Source organism: Pygocentrus nattereri, chromosome 28, assembly GCF_015220715.1.
Source record: "Pygocentrus nattereri isolate fPygNat1 chromosome 28, fPygNat1.pri, whole genome shotgun sequence".
Taxonomy (NCBI): domain Eukaryota; kingdom Metazoa; phylum Chordata; class Actinopteri; order Characiformes; family Serrasalmidae; genus Pygocentrus; species Pygocentrus nattereri.
This window is the reverse complement of record NC_051238.1, coordinates 20,784,119-20,801,520: the sequence shown is the minus strand read 5'-3', so window position 1 is coordinate 20,801,520 and position 17,402 is coordinate 20,784,119. Positions and strand designations below refer to the sequence as shown.

The 17,402-nt window shown below is 41.6% G+C and overlaps 1 protein-coding gene across 1 annotated transcript in view; it reads right to left on the bottom strand.

Moving 5' to 3' along the window:
• Positions 1-1,150: 1,150 nt before the first annotated feature.
• Positions 1,151-17,402, bottom strand: part of crb2b (crumbs cell polarity complex component 2b) — a 38,474-nt gene continuing 22,222 nt past the window's right edge. The window contains exons 5-13 of the mRNA XM_017702828.2: positions 14,224-14,406; positions 13,973-14,086; positions 8,167-9,096; positions 7,514-8,073; positions 6,511-6,676; positions 5,303-6,170; positions 4,132-4,248; positions 3,862-3,988; positions 1,151-2,386 (exon numbers count right to left, since the gene is read on the bottom strand). Coding sequence (XP_017558317.2) covers positions 2,165-2,386; positions 3,862-3,988; positions 4,132-4,248; positions 5,303-6,170; positions 6,511-6,676; positions 7,514-8,073; positions 8,167-9,096; positions 13,973-14,086; positions 14,224-14,406 — 3,287 coding nt within the window. The 3' untranslated portion in view covers positions 1,151-2,164. The remainder of the gene's footprint in view (positions 2,387-3,861; positions 3,989-4,131; positions 4,249-5,302; positions 6,171-6,510; positions 6,677-7,513; positions 8,074-8,166; positions 9,097-13,972; positions 14,087-14,223; positions 14,407-17,402) is intronic.

Below are 17,402 nucleotides of genomic sequence, written 5' to 3'. Positions count from 1 at the left end.
GACTCCCTCACAAAATAATGATTACATTAAATGTTTTATAACTACTCTGCCTGATGCCTGAGACATTGTTTTATAATAATTTTAAGAAATATTTTTAAAACACATGTATAGCTACAGGTACATTCAGGGTGTTCTAAGGCAAAGTAGAACCCAATGAAAACTTACCATTATTAACATTAATTGTTAATAAATTAAAATTAAACCACTTTGAATGACTTTGTTTGCATATCTAAAAATAAATTAGGCAGAAAGTATGAAAAAAACTCTTTAAAAGTATTTAAGTAAAAGGCATGTGAACATTAAAAAAAAACCCAGAAACCAATAAGGTAAATAAATACATTTTCCTTGTTGTTGATATTCAGTTAATATTAATTAATAGTCTTTACAAATCACAATTTAAATGAACCCTTTCATCAAATAACATGCCTTGATCACATAATGTATCAACATTCAGCAAAGATGTATAGCATTCTCAAAGTAGGTAAAGACCAGGTTTCCTTTTTTGAATTATTCTGCTATATTATTATTTAAACCAGCTGAACCCAGTATTTTGGCACAAAGGGTTGACATCCAGTGAGTGGCAGGTCAAGCGCCACAAAATACCAAGGATGTAAAAGACTGTGACTCACTTGTCAATGATACACTGACGAACAACTCACAGACTTTGGTATTTAGTAATGACTTGCCCCGGACCACAGCTAACGCAGGTGTCATCTGGTGGGCCAAACAAGATCACAGTAAGGTGACGGTGCTGTTTGGGCCAGTCATGTCTGAGGATGATAATGTATTCAGCATTTCAGACTAATGTACATAGTCTAAATGGTGGTTATAGGCAGGTAGAATTGCAAGATACAGTACTGTCCAAAAGTCAGAGTCACTCTAATTTATTTTAGAGCCAAAATGGTCATTGAGTACAAGCTGCTTTCAGACTGCAAGGATTTTTTTTCACACCTCCAAAGTTCAGTCTCAGTGGCTGATTGCATTTCTGCCTCTCATGATTCAGGTAAACCCAAACACATTCAGTGATGTTGAGGTCTGGGCTCTGGGGCGGTCGGTCCATTCTTCTGAGAACAGCAGCAGCTTCTTTGTTTGATTTGCAAAGTTTCTTTTTTTTCTCGGTAACAACTTCTTGACAGCTACACATCCTTTCAGACTTTTTTCAGACATCTTTTTCTCACAGCAGAAGGACGGACAGAAACACCTGGAGATTTTTTCAGATTTTAAGTAAGAATGGAGCATGATTTTCTCCTGTCTTTCAAAGATGAAAGCTGTACCGTTTATCTGAGGGCAACAGTATGCCAGGTTCCATGGTTGTTAGGAGTTCCATTTTCTCTCTATCTTTTAACAATATAACTCCAGCTTGGGGAAACTCCTGTTTTTTTCCCTTCTTTTCCTTCGCCCTTCCTTATACAAGTACATTATCTTATATCTAGCATCCTCAAAAATATCTCTTGAAAAATGAATAGTGTATCTTTAATGGCCTTTTGACTGGACATTAAAGGATAGTCTCTGATTTTTGCACAGTACTGTGTGCACACAGTGTAAACTACTATTCACAGATTAAACTACAGGACCATGGATTAAACCATAATAAGGCCAAATAAATGACCTGGTTCTTTAAATGAATGGCACTGGAAAATAGGTAAAGAACAACAGTGTGTTTGTAAGTTTTGCCAACTAACTCATTAAGACATTATGAGCTGATTTAGTTAAATATCCTAAACTACATTTTAAACCCACAGAATACTATAAAACACAACGAGCATACATGACAAGCAAGCCTAGAAGAGGAAGGGAAGTAAAAATGAGTATTTTACATAGCATATGTACATCCAGCTTCAGTGGGTATTCCATAGTTCTTTGTTATAGGAAACGTAAACCATTGTTTGTTCAACCATGCTAGTTGAAGACTTTCTTGTGAAGTCTTATGATTTCAGTCAATTACATCCTATGATTTCTGTCACTTAAACATACATCTTATTCTATTCAGGACCCAGATTGCTTGTTCCATCACACCTCGCCAACCATATCTGGTGGCTTTGTCACAAATCGAATTACTTGCGCTAACAGTCCAGAATACTGTTTGGTGTCAAGGAAACACACAGGGTATCTACATTCAATACTTTTTTGAGTCCTTCAAAAGTCAGATGTTAAAGGTCTTACATCAAATCAGTCTCTCCTCAGGAGGCACTTTGAGCACATTGCCCATCTCCAGACGAGCTCCCGCCACCTCCTGCTGGCTGGGGCTGTACGTGCCCTCAGATTGCCGCTTTTTTCGGGCTGTGAGCACCATGCAAACCAGCCCCACAACTGCCAGAAGTGCACCTAGACACATCAGTGGGATCGCCACCACCAACCAGGGAATGCGCTCCCTATGAGGCTGCCTCTGTAAGATAAGAAAGGATAGATATGTTGAGAGCAGGCTTTTTTTTCCATATGAGCATTATATTTACATTGTTCATGCACCAAAGGCAATGCTCACATCACTGGGTTTAATTGGTAGAACTTTATGGCTTAATCTGCAGACAGATCTGATTTTGTTAGAGGTGTGTGAACACAGAAATCAGATTTTTTCCTTATTTCAAATCAGATTTGAGGCACTTCATGTAAATAAAGATTATGTTAGTTATAAGTACACACCCAGTACGTGGCTTTGCGACTGCAGATCAGAATTCAATTTTGTTTACACTGTACTTCACTGCACATATGCATATCTCTATCCTTATCATCCAGTGTCAACAGTATGTCAACAGCAGCTAACTTAATGATAAAATGTGGGCATATGGGTTCTCTCAGGGCATCTGTTCTATCAAGTACTGCCCGACCGATATAAATACTTTGTGAGTGATATCAAAAATTGTATGGGGCTAATAATATTGGCTCCAGTAATACTGGCTGATAAAAGTTTATATTCATTTTATATTTGTAATTTAGATTTTAACATTATACTCCAATAGTTTTACTTAGACAGTGATTCTCTGATTGTTAGTTATCAATTAGGACATTTCTTAAACTCAGTTAAACAACAGAAGCTGTCTAAATAACAGTCTAAAAGTATATATTGTAGCTTTGAGAGTGGAGCTACCCTCTTATTATTCAAAATTTTATTAGATTTCTTCAAGCTATTTATTTTGAGGTTTGGATGCATTTTTTAAAGTCTTTGTAATATGTCCATGATAGTATTTTGTGTTCAGATTCAGGACTTAAACCTATATTGATATCATATAGTTAAACAGAGAGTATTTTATACTGTGCTGACCAGTGGCATAAGTGTCTAAGCTTTTACCCTATCACTAGGAGCAGTGTGTGAAATACTCCCTGCTATTCTGGGTTCCCATGTTTGCTGGCTGCTGACTCTTCCTCATCTGGAAATGCTCTATTCTAGTTTGGTAATGTGCTCTTCCACACATTCTACACATCTCTGTGGCTGATCTGCTAGAGCACCACCAATGCTGCCCCTCTAGTTAGTTAAGACTATAAAAGACAGAAGCTTACTGATTGTGGGTGAAGCAGCTAAACAATGACCTTTCCCGGAATTTGTATTTGCACATCTATTTTTCCCAAATGAACAGCATAAACCCAGACATTTTTGGGACATTCGGATGGTTCAGAGGGTTAAATACTGGGGTCCCGCCCCCCAGGACCCCCTTTAGTTCGCAGACTGATTGGGAGATCTGTGAATTTGAATCCCAGCAGTGCCTTTTGGGCAATCAATACTTTAAGGCAGAAAGATCTGATGTGAGAAAAGGATCAGAATTAAGCAAAAGGCTTGTAATTTGAATGTATCCAAAGAATCCATCATTGCAATGACTTTCGATCCAAAGGGTGTCATGAAAGCTAACTGGAAGGGCTGGTACTCACAGTAGCCTCGCAGTTTTCTCCACTAAAGCCTGGCAAGCAGTCACACAGGTAATGATTCTGTCTGTCCATGCAGGTGGCTCCATTGAGACAGGGGTTGGACTCACACTCATCAATATCCACCTCACATCTAAAAAAAAAGAATGAGTAGTGAGCAAGGTGCCTGTCATTTCAAAATATCACTCTAGAGGTAAATGATCTGTGTTTTGACACTGGTAGGTCTGCAGAAAAGTTTTGGTGACAGGCAGCATATTTAAATAATGTTATACTCACTTTTCTCCAATGTACCCAGGTTTGCAGGTGCAGTTGGCCCCCCAGAGTCCATCCATACAGACCCCTCCATTAGTACACTGCACATCCACTTCACACTGCAGAGGAGGATAACTCCACCTGTTGGCCACACAGACAGACAGGGTTAAAAAAGGGTTATAAGAGCTTCTAGCACACTGACCAATGCCATGCTTTATTACAAAGACAGCACAGTTAGTCTGGTTAATTGGATTGCAGTGCAGTGCAGTATGTTAAGATAAGATAATCCTTTATTAGTCCCACAGCGGGGAAATTCACAACATGTTAAACGTTAAATGAAACTGATTTGTAGTAAAATATTTTGACAGTACTTGGTTACTAAATGGTTTTGCCTGTTCAGACATATTAAATATTAAAAAAAATGTGACACATCATGTATCGTGAAAAATGTATCACAATATTAGATTTTTGTCACGTTGCCCACTGCAGTTTTAAGGTGTGTGGATTGGGTGTGTGCTTTCTTCAGCTGGGTTGAGACAAACGCATGCAAATAAAAGAAAGCAGTAACTGAATTCATTTAGACAGAACAAGGGAAAACAACAACAGTCCTGACTTCTAAGTATTAACTGCTGGGAGGCAAGATCAGCTAATCAGCCACACTGGTCACATTAAGCTTGTGCTATAATAGTTGCAAACGATGAACAAGAAAAGACAAACTGGAACATGAGTTATCTCCTTTGGATAAGTAAAAAAAATGGCAATCTAAGACACTCACATGTGTAGCAAAGCATTTTAATAAAAATAAATGAATAATGCACTAAATCAATAAACTAAATTAAAATAAAAAAAGTTTAAGGTACAAGCACAATGAAGTGCAGGTACATCTAAAACTCTAAAAATCTTTACATCCATCACCTCACTTAATATGTTTACTGGTTACTTCTCTACTGTATCAGTGCAAATAACAGCAAAAACAACAGCAGCAGCAAGGTGTGATAAGTTTGTTTATTTGCATCTCCTTGTAACGGGAGGATGTTTATGTTCATGTGGGTTTGGGTCAGCTCATGTAGAGTGTGATAATATTTCATTCACCCAAAAAAATCTACAGAAATCAATCAGATATTGCGAGATATTAGTCTTTTTACAGTCTTTCAGGACCTTAAAAGTCATGAAGTGTATTCAAGGCTTTACTCACTGACAGCGTGGACCCCTGTAGTCTGGCGGACAGGTGCAGTTGAATCCACCCACTGTGTTCATGCAAGAGCCTCCATGCTCACATGGTTGCTCCTGGCATTCATTCACGTCCTCATCACAATGTGGGCCTTGATAGCCCTTGGCACATTCACAATGGAATTGCCCCAGCAGGTCCCTGCAGGTCCCGTGGGTACAAGGCCCCGAGACGCATTCGTCGATGTCATCTTGGCAGTGTTCACCTCCCCAGCCCGGAGCACAGTCACAGCTGTAATGGTTGAAGAGGTCCACACACACACCATTGTTCAAACATGGCTGTGAAAGACACAAGGGGGTGCCACTGCAGCCCAGTGTGGGCTCTGCCATGCCACCATAGCGGGTAAATTGCGGACCCTGAGACCCTTCCACCTGAAGGCCTTCCACCAGTGGCAGATACACTCCCCCAACCCTCACCTCACCAAGACATCCAGTGAAGTTCTCTGCCAACCACACAGTGGAGTAGTTGAAGAAGTCAAGATTGCCAGCAACCACTCTGCTAAAGCCAGCTGCGCGACCATCCACAATGAGATGCCAGCGTGATGACAAGTGGCGCGCACTCTTTCTGATTTCCACCCGGTGCCACGCTCCATCAGAAACCTCAACATCACTAGTGAAGGCCTGCACATCCAGGGTATTGCTGCTGCGGATCTTGACTAACAAGGAGGAGTTCAGGAGTCCCATGCAGAAGAACTCCAGGCCATTGGAGGCACGTAGAAGGGTCCCGCTCTCCTCACGAGTCCGCAGGTCCACAGAAACCATCGTCACAGAGATGGACAAAGATCCATTAGCTGCATACTTCAAAGCATTGTTCTCAAATGTGGCATTGGCCAAGCCTACGGCAAAAGGGCAGTGATTAGGTTTAGAGCTTAACAAATGGGGATTTGTAAAAACCAATAAGGTTAAGAACGTCACTCTTCCATGGTTACAAAAATTCTCTTGGTACAATTTATGTTAAAATACCTGCACACTACAGTTATATGATATAGGCTATAGCCCTATATACTGCAGACAAAACAATCTGCTGTGAAAAAGATTCATGCCATAATACAGATGTGCATACTTTTCAAACAGTTTTTAGACAGTGATGTGCTTTTTATAAACTTTTAAACCTTTTATATACACACAAATTAGCTCAGTGTATCTAAGCCATTAAACTTTTAACAATGTACTCACATTCATATCCATCAGGCAGGTCCACACACTGGCTCCCCATGACACATGGGTCACTAACACACCACACTCGAGTATCGCATGTCTTGCCAGTGTAGTTCAGGGGACAGGAACACATAAAGTCATTCCATTCGATCAGACATTCTCCTCCATTCATGCAAGGGTTCATCTACAGAGTGAGCAGAGCAGAACACAAGAGTAAAAGGCATAGCTCTCAAGGTCAAATATCATGTGGCACTATAGTGTTTATCCTACTCCAACAATGCTGATTCAGCTTGATATTTAGCAGAGTAGATTTAGATGCACTAGAACATGGTAACCTCTAAACTACATGGCAAACACATGTCCTCCAGGTTCGATAATCCTAGCAGGGGATAAGTTTAATACTACATGTGCAGATTACCTTGGAGCAGATTCTCAACTAAGCTAAGTACTCTGCAAAAATCAAAGACCACCCTTCCATTAGATATAAGACACTTGTACAAGGAAAAGAAAAGTCAAGTGAAAAAGCAGGGGTTTCAAAACTGAAAAAAAAATTACGGAAAGTTGTAGAGACAATGTGGCTTCTTATAACCGTCCAAGACCTGGTAAACCACCAAAACTGTTCGCCATCAGATAAACAGAACTTCAAGCTTGTACCTTTGAAAGATGAAAATCAAGCTTCACACCAAAATGGACTGATGAGTCTAAATTTGTCATTGGGATTATTTTAGTCTGAAGAAATACAACCAACTTTGATAATGTGGAAAAATATCCATGTACATGTCTTTGAAAAACTGAAAGTCTCCTGAAAAGAATGTAAGCTGGAATAAAGGGAAAGCTTTGGTGAAATTTTCTTTTAAATATTGAAAAATTAAGATCTTGGCAAATTTTGAGGGGAAAATTAAGTAAAAGTAACAGCAAGAATAAAACAGCATGGACAGCATGAATTTGATGCATAGCTGTCTGACATTCTTGTTAACTGATAGACACTTAGATTTATTTCTGAACAAAAAATAATACTTACCCTACATGCATGGTCACTGATGCAGTTCTCCAGTAAATTATGTGAAATACTTTGTAAGTAGCTGGAATGTTCCGGTTTTTGGGTGATTTTGTTCACGTACATGTAGAGCTGTGTGTCATCCAACCGCACATCCTGTAGGCACCCTTTGAAGTGGCCACCCCACGGAGTAGTATCGTCTACTTCAGGAAGTCCTCCAAGATATGCCACATCTCCTGCCTCTACTTCAAATCCAGTGAAATTACCAGGACCAAAGAGTAGTTCTGTGGTGTTGAAGTACAAATACCTTTCCTGTATGGCGACAGTAACCATGACCTTCTTCCCATCTGTGATGAACGTGGAACTCCCTCTAATAGAGGAATATACAGCAACATGTACTGTGCCTCTCCTCAGGAACACAGTGAAGTAGGCCTGATTCCCTCGTTTTAGTTGCAAAACTAGGCCATCATATTTCAGGGACCGCAAGAAAAGCGATATAATGATGTTACTGCCATGGCTCTTAGTAACTGGAAATGCAGCAAAGCTTCTGTTACGTTCATGGTTGAATGTCCATGAAGAGTACTCTGAGGAGGAAAGAGATTTTATTCATTTCTGTTAAAATTCAACAACGTATATCAGTTATATCATTTTTAATCAACTGTAGTTTAAAGACTTACCATCGGCACAGATATTTCCGTAAAAGGGCCTGTAACAGTCACACCTGTACTCTGTCCAAAGGTCTACACAGTGGCCTTGCTGGGAGCAAGAATCTGGACGGCACCATTCAGTCTTTTCACAGCCCAGCTGGATGTCCATGGCCTGCTCTGGGGTGATGTCCTGAGGCAAAATTGGCTGGGCATCAATTAGCAGGTCCTCCAAGCAACCAATGAATCCCTTTCTAGCCTTTGTTTTGTCCAGATATTCTTGTGGAAACCCACCAATATACACTTTCTCCAGACCATGTGGGGGGAAAAAGAGGAGCTGATTGTGACCTCCATCCTCAACCATTTCCTCTTTATCCTCTAAAATTAGAACCAGCTTCTCGTCCACAAAAACAGAGACGCTCTGCCAGAGGCCATTGTTAAAATATCCAGGGACCTGAACCATCAATTTTAAGTCCTTAAATTCAGCCATGGCAAAAAGATTTCCGTCATTCATCTCCAGTGAGAAGAAATGTTCTGCGTTTCCCCTGAAGAACAGGACTACATCTGGTAAAGTTGTCCTGAACCTCAACTTAACACTAGGCACTTGAGGTCGTACTTCCCTGCGTGTCCTGTTATTAGGAACCTCCACAAGCACGTAGCCTTCTCTGAAGAAGGAGAATGTGGTGGAGATGTTGCAGTGTTCACCATAGAAACCAGGAGGGCACATGCAGCTGAACTTATGTTGGTCTCCATGAAGTGAAGGCAAACAGGTGGCTCCATTTTGGCAGAGATGATCCACACAGCCAGTCAGAGCAATGTCACAGTCATGGCCACCCCAAGGCAGCTGATCAGGTACAGGGGCCGGGCAATGACAATTGTACTCATCAATGCCGTCCTCACATGTGGCACCATTATGACATGGCTCATTTTCGCATTCGTCAATGTTCATCTCACATAGTACACCTGGAACAGAAATCGAGAGGACAAAGGTCATCAGCGAATACAGTAACTACAGTTTCATGCTATGTAATCCAGAGAAAAGGTAATTCCCTTTACTTTCCTGTCATTAATATTTTACTGAACACATTTAAATATGCATTATGTGTAGATTTTGTGCTGCAAAGATATAGCTGTAATTTTAATCTGGTATGCAAAACATATAGCTGCTGTCGGAAGAAAACCTTGTATCTCCAATTTTGTCATTTTTCAGTTTTTGACATAATTTCAAAAGACCTGTTGCTCTTTACATTGTATGTCAATTTCATGATGAATGGAGCAAAAGAAAGGGCGCAAAATGACTTGGAAAGACTTGTATTAAAACTATATTGTTTTTTCTTTCTCCTGTAAAGTTATAATTTTGTAGATATGATGTTTTCTCCCGACAACAGTGATATGCAAAATTTTATTCTTTAAATTTTTCTTTAACATTTGATCTTGAATCTGACTGATTTTTGTTTTTTTAATGTATTTTTGTTAATCAATAACAATACAATGATTCTGCAAAGTAAAAATATTTTTTAAATATTTACTGTCCCATCATTTACCACACTCAGTATTAGTGAACTCTTAAATTAGAGTTTCTAAAGGGATAGAGTCTTAGACCTGTTTAGGGTTTTAAGGATTTTCTTTTTTTAAATCCTGAGAAAAGCACAAGAAATGTCGGCAGTGCCTTTCTGACAGAACCCTCGCTCTGCAACTCCTACTCTTAAACACTGCGCTTAGCTACGAGATCGGTCTCTAAGCCATAGCTATAAGTGGAACTGAAAAGTTGCATAATGAAGGAACTGTTACCCCCATGACAAAATTAGCAATCAGTCCTGTAATCTTGCCTTATCTAGTAAGACTGTTTTTTACATGAAAGATCACTTTGCTCTACCCAGAAACTACATTTGTGAATCCTCCTGTTTGAGCAGTTCAATATATTTGCATAAAAAAGCAGAACATGCATGTGCTGTATACTTTAAGCCTAATTTTCAGTATAGAAACTACAAATTGTACAAATGTTATCTTTTACAAGTTAAAACTATTAATAAAGTAGTCTTTAGAGTTAATTACATAGTACTGTAATAATAGCAACCTGTACCAGTGCAAAGAAGAGCAATCTAAATGTAGCTTTTAGCACTGATTAACACTGACCTATATGGAATATATTCCTTGTCAAACTTCAAGAATGCACCCTTCATCTGTTGAACATACTGTATCGGTATTATAAGCCTGAACCTCTGCAGGATCTTTTCCAGACATGAGTAGAAGGAGCACTCTGTGCCCTGCTAAGCCCTCCGCCCTTTGCTAATGCAGGCAGGCTGAGCCAGGAGCGCTGCAGAAAGCTTTACCTGTCAGTGAAATCAGCCCACACCAAATCAGTGCCACTGTTAGTCCTCTCATCCTGCCAAACGTCCGAGCGACAGTGATGTTCCTCAACACGGCGAGCTGCAGCGGACACTGACAGAAAAGTGACAGGTCCTGAGGCAGCTGTCCACCAACTCTCCCTCTCTCTCTCTCTCTCTCTCTCTCTCTCTCTCTCTCTCTCTCTCTCCTTCTCACTCTCTATATCACTCTCTTCCCTCTCTCCCTCTCTCACATGTCTTAACACAATTACACAAACATACCCCCCCACACACACATACACACACCCACAAGGGGATGAGTCCGTTACCACTCCCCCATCGCCGAGCTGCCCTGCCTGGGCTAATAATCCACCATGCCTCCCTGTCTCTCTCTCTTTCTCTCTACCTCACTCGCCCTCCCTCCCTCCTTCCCTCCCTCCCATCCCAGCTGGTTCCTGTCAATGCTGACAACAGGAATGCCTGTCTGCCCAGGCTAGCAGCAGTGATGGCTAGCAATATCAGCCTGTGGCAGACTCATTACCGAGAATGTGATTTTAGCCAGGAGATGAGGCAGAGCGAGAATGCCATAAGCGTTGAGTGAGAGAGAGGAACTGACTCTGCTCATGTAATTGATTAAGCCTGTTTTAGTGCTGCAAGATGGTGTAGGAAGAAGCTCGATTGTATCCTGTTACAGTGCATGACTTGGACCATGCACTCTACACAATGCCAGCCTCATCAAACTATAGTGCAATCACAAAATTATAAATGATACGCCCTTCAGTCAAACATAATCATTTCTAAGTGTTCCTTCCTCCATCAAGTGAAAAACTTTCCCTAAACATGTCTGCAGAGAGAACAACAGTGGCTGTAAATTAGTCTAAATTTTAAGACCATAACATGGTGGAAATGTTACTGAGGAATGGGTCGTGCACAACCCATTCTATCCTGATCACCTGGAGGGTGCTGCTGCTTTTATTTTACTCCTAGAGCTGAATAGGTTTTTGATTAAACTCTGTGGGAGACCATATAGCTGCATATATCATTATATCAAGCGGCAGTCGTGGGATGGAGGTTAGGGAACCAGCCCTGTCACCGGAAGGTCGCCAGTTCGATCCCCTTGGCTGACAGTCCATGACCGAAGTGCCCTTGAGCAAGACACCTAACCCCCAATTGCTCCCTGGGCACCGTGGACAGGGCTGCCCACTGCTCTGGGTAAGTGTGCTCACTGCCCCCTAGTGTGTGTGTTCACTAGTGTGCATGTATGTGGGTGTTTCACTGCAGAGATGGGTTAAATGCAGAGGTCTAATTTCACAGTGTGCAAACACAGTGAAAAATGGTTGTAAATTCTATATCAAGAGAAAGTCTTGGTTGGCTCTAAGGTAAGATAAACATTATCTGATTTATGGTATTTAGTAAAAATAATTTTTAATGTGATTAACATTTGAAGATGTTAGTTCATGCACTGCACAGTGCTCACACACGATAAAAACATTGTGTAAAGGTCTGCCTAAACAATTTCAGTGCTTTGATTCATGTAAACACAGTTGTCAGAATCCATTTTTGTTTGCTTTAAATTAGCCTACATTTGTATTTCATCAGTTTCTAAACCTTTGCACTGAAAGCCTTATATATTTAGGTGAAAATGGTTGTTATAATCCTCTGGGTGCTTCTACATTTTCCTTTGCACTACTGAAGGTTTCAGCCTGATAGCACAAGTATTGTGGATGCTACCAAGCAGCCTGTAATAAAAGCTAGATCTACACTCACCGACCATTTTATTAGATTCAGTTGCTTGTTAACATAAATAGCTAATCAACCAATCACACGGCCACAACTCAATGCATTTAGGCATGTAGAGGTGGTCAAGACAACTTGCTGAAGTGCAGACCGAGCATCAGAATGGGGAAGAAAGGGGATTTAAGTGACTTTGAACGTGGCGTGGTTGTTGGTGTCAGACGGGCTGGTCTGAGTATTTCAGAAACTGCTGACCTACTGGGATTTTCACGCACAACCATCTCTAGAGAGGTCAGAGGAGAATGGGCAGAGTGGTTTGAGATGATAGAAAGGCAACAGCAACTCAGATAACCAACCAACATCTCTGAAGAATGTTTCCAACACCTTGTTGAAAGTGTGCCATGAAGAATTAAGGCAGTTCTGAAGGCAAAAGGGGGTCCAACCTTTTACTAGCAAGGTGTACCTAATAAAGTGGCTGGTGAGTGTATGTGCTATGGGAGGGAGGCAAGATTTTCTTAGAATTTTGCAAACGGTCAATTAAGATACATGCCTTAAAACCTCAAAACCACTGAGCACCCTTTTTGCAAAAAAAAGTTTGCATGTTCGACAATACACACTATAATCCAATGCATTCCCATGGTGTTTGATGAGGTTGAGGTTAGGTCTCTGTGCAGGCCGCTGCAATTTCTCCACACCAAACTCATCAAATCATGTCTGTGTGGACCTCACTTTGTACACAGGGGCACAGTCATGCTGAAACAGGAAACAGCCTTCCCCAAACCGTTGCCACAAAGTTGGAAGCATATAAATATCTAAGATGTCTTTATATGCTTTAGGGTTACCTTTTACTGGTAACTCAGGGGCCAAGCCCAAACCCTGAAATACAGCCAAAGGCCATTACCCCTCCTACATCACTTTACTGTTTGAAGCCTTCTCCTAGCTTGGACCAAACCCAGATTCATCCATCAGACTGCTAGATAGTGAAATGTGATTCATCACTCCAGAGAAGACATTTCCACTGCTCCAGGGCCCATAAGATAACAACAGCTTGGAAGGTCTTCTCGACATAGCAACTGAGAAATATGCCTACAAAACTAGAACCCTCTGAAACCTCTTTGTGCAAAGGAGGCCTAGGCAGTTTTGCTAACAGTTAGCATTTCCTCCAGTCTGCGCACACATTTGCTTTGCTTTAGTGCTGATGAGGCCTAAGGAGCTTTCTTTCTAATCTCCTCCATTGCTAAACTTCAAATACACATGCAGTCTAAGGCAAACACTGAAGAAGCCAGCATATGGCACCTGCAGCTGCTATATTCTCCCTCTGCTTTGTCCTGCTAATGTTTGTCTTTATGTTCTACATCTTTAAGACTGTTATTCAGTCCACGTTACAAGTGCACCAGATGTAGTTATTTTTTCATGTATGTTTCTGATGTCATTGTAAAAGAGTTGGCTGTTTCACACTTGCTCGCGTGTAGACTGAGGGAACACCACAGCTAATTCTACGGCCCCCAACCAAGAGGGCAGGAAGAATGAGAGGTAAGATTAGGATTAGAGGGCTCAGTGTGAATCAGGAGATAAGGGTTACGCTAGCAGACAGGCTGGGATAATGGATAGAGCTGTCCTGAAGCATGTCTTTCAGCTCCACTATTCAGCCATTCAGCCACACTGTCTGCATGAAAGAAAGCCAGTGGCACCGTGACTTCCAGAAACCAGGGTTCATTGTCATCTTGTATAAAACTAATCATTGGAGTGAGAACATACAATTTACTGACAGATCTCACCTGTAAACCCTGATGGGCAAATGCACTGATACGCATTGATCAGGTCCTCACAGCTTCCACCATTTTCACACGGCATGGATTCGCACTCGTCTATGTTCACTGAGCAGTTTTCTCCTACAGGATACCATGAAGAGTATTACTGTCAGTTCCCACTTCAAAGAACTGTCTCAACAGGTTATAACAACTTACAAAGTAAGCTGTGACAGGTAAATGAGATCTCGAAGCTGTAGCCAAGCTTTAGTAAAGCTCACCTGTAAAGCCAGACTTGCAGTGGCACAAGAAGCCTGCAGCGTGTTTGTAGCTGAAGTCCACATCCAGCTGGGGCAGGACACCATAGTGACTCTGGTCTGAACGCTGGAAACATTCTCCGCCGTTCTCACAAGGCTGAACTGCACACTCGTCCACGTCCACCTCACAGTTCTCTCCCTCATATCCTAAAGTAAAAGAGAACCATCCGGACGAATTCAGACAAAGTGGCACAAGATAAGTACATTAAGGGAACCTCAGTAAAACAATATACTCATATCATTTGTGGGGATTTTCTTGTTGGTGTCACAGGTCACCATGACAGGATTCTACCAAGGGTCGTTGGTGTTCACAGATTTAACCCCTTAACATTCCATGCTTATTACATACAAAGGTTTATTATTCAATACCTACAGGGACTTTAGTGCAAACTAATAGAGCTTTTCTTAGGTTATAGCAGTGTGTAATAAAACTTTGGGTCTGCCACCAGAGGAGGACAGGTTCTCCTTTCAAGTCTTGGTTCTTATCAAGCTTTCTTTCTTCTGCTTTTGGGGAGTTTTTTACCCAAAACTCATCCCAAAATGTCTCTCAACACACTCAAACCTCATCCAGCTATTAACCCCTTACCCTTACCAATAAAATCATGGCCATGGGTTTTATTACACACATCTATAACTTACAATAGCTCTACCAGTTTGCACTGAAGTCCCTGTAGTTACTGAATAATAAGCCTTAGCATGTAATAAGCCTGAGATTTTAAGGGGTTAAAGAAGGTTGTACAGACTTCTCAATGAGGTTTAGGATACAGTATGACTTACTGTGAGCTAAAAAAATTAACTTTGCTGTGTAACTGAACGCAGCAGGACAACAGATGTTGTGCAGAATTCTCCCCAGAATCCAGCTGCCGGATATGTTCATGGGTGTCATGCAGACATACGGATTTAGATTACATTCACGATTTCTATTGTTTTTATTTGTAAACATATATGGTCAGCCTGAAAATTTAAGATTAATGGTTATTTACAAAAAAACACACAGTCACAGTGATCTGCACCCACACATCTGTGTGATGTGTGTGCATGTGAAGGGGAGCCAGCAGTCAGCACAACACTTGTTGTCTAAAGTAGCGTTCAGCTACACTGTGAAGTTTTGTTTGTTTTTATAGTTTAAGTCTGTGCAATCTTAACCTTTTGAGCAGGTTAAGAGGCGTTTTTTACAGAAAAGATTTGGGTGACTATTGAATTCTAGTGTTTATTAACAGAGTTAGCCACGTAGCTTCAGCATTGAACAAAAAAAGCAACAAAAAAAAACTGAAACGTGTTAATTCAATTTGCTGAATCACTCATTTAATGTATTATAAAAATAACACATCTGCATGCAATAACATGCTTTTATTACATAGGGATGCACAATACATTGTTCTTTAATCATTATTGCAGTATTGACTTCGCAATATTGTATTCACAGAAGTGTACATCATCATCATCGTCGTTAACCATTTAATCTAGATAGGGTTGCGGTAGCAGTTGGGAGAGCAGAGAATCCCAGATGACCCTGTCCCCCGCAACTTCCTCCAGCTCATTCCCAGGGACCCCAAGTCGCTCCCAGGCCAACTTGGAGATGTAATCCCTCCAGCAGGTCCTAGGACAACCCCGGGGTCTTATCCTGGTAGGCCGTGCCTGGTACACCCCCACCGGGAGGCGTCCAGGGGGCATCCGAATCAAATGCCCAAACCACCTCAGCTGGCTCCTCTCAATGCGGAGGAGTAGTGGCTCTACTCCGAGCTCCTCCCGGATGGCCGAGCTCCTCACCCTATCAAATAGAGTGTACCCCGCCACCCTGCAAAGAAACCTCATTCCCACCACTTTTATCCTCCGACAGTCGTTCCCAGCACACCCTCACTATTTGCTTGGGCCTACCGAGTCTGACCATCAGTTTTCCTTGCCATCTGATCCAACTCACCACCAGATGGCGATCAGTTGACAGCTCAGCACCTCTCTTTACCCGAGTGTCCAGAACATATGGTCCCAAGTCAGATGAAATGACAACAAAAGTCGATCATTGACCTGTGACCCAAGGAGCTCTGGTACCATGTACACTTATGAACAGCCTTGTGTTCGAACTTGGTGTTCGTTATGGACAATCCATGCCTGGCACAGAAGTCCAATAACAATTCACCATTCGGGTTTAGATCGGGCAGGCCGTTCTTCCAAATCATGCCTCTCCAGGTCTCCCAGTCATTGCCAACATGAGCATTGAAGTCCCCCAGTAAGACTACAGAGTCTGTAGGTGGGACCCTTTCCAGAACCCCGCCCACTCGCTCCAAGAAGGCCGAATACTCTGACCTGTTGTTTGGTACATAAGCACTCACAACAGTCAGAGTTTTCCTCTCTGCAATTTTAATTTGCATTGAGTCTCTCTCGTCCACCGGAACAGACTCCAACTGCACGGCTGCCAGCCGGGGACTCATGAGTATCCCCATTCCCGCCCAGCACCTCTCACCCTGTGCAACCCCTGAGTAGGAGAGGGACCAACCCCTATCAAGGAGTTTGGATCCAGAGCCAACATTGTGGGTGGAGGTGAGCCCAACTATATTTAGTTGATACCTCTCAACCTCCCGCACAAGCTCCGGCAAACTCCCCCCCAGTGAGGTTACATTCAATGTGCCAAGAGCCAGTTTCTGCCGCAAGGGCCTAGGCTGCCAAGGGCCCCCCTACAATCTCCCACTGCCTGTGCAGCACTGCACCGCTCCCCCATGCTGGACCTTGCAGGTGGTGGGCCCACATGGTCCCTGGGCCAACATGGCCCCCCAGAAGTATACAGTATACATATGTGATCAAAAAATTATTATTTTAACTTAAATTTTAAGAATTTGCATATTAATCTGTCAATTTATTACATAAAAATCAGTTGAATCAAAATTTTGAGGCAGTCTGATAAGCTTTTTGTAAGTTTCTTTTTACAGTGTATTATAGCATTTTAAAACATAAGATATCGCAAAGTGACTTTCCCCAGCACTGTTCAGCCCTAGTGTTAAATTATTTATAAAGCATATACAGTCATATAAAAGTTTGACCCCCAGGTCAAATTACGTTTTGTTGATTTTCTAAGTTAAAATATGTTAACACAGGCTCTACAAAGAACACACTTAAATGTACTGTTTTTTCTGCTCATTTAAATGCAC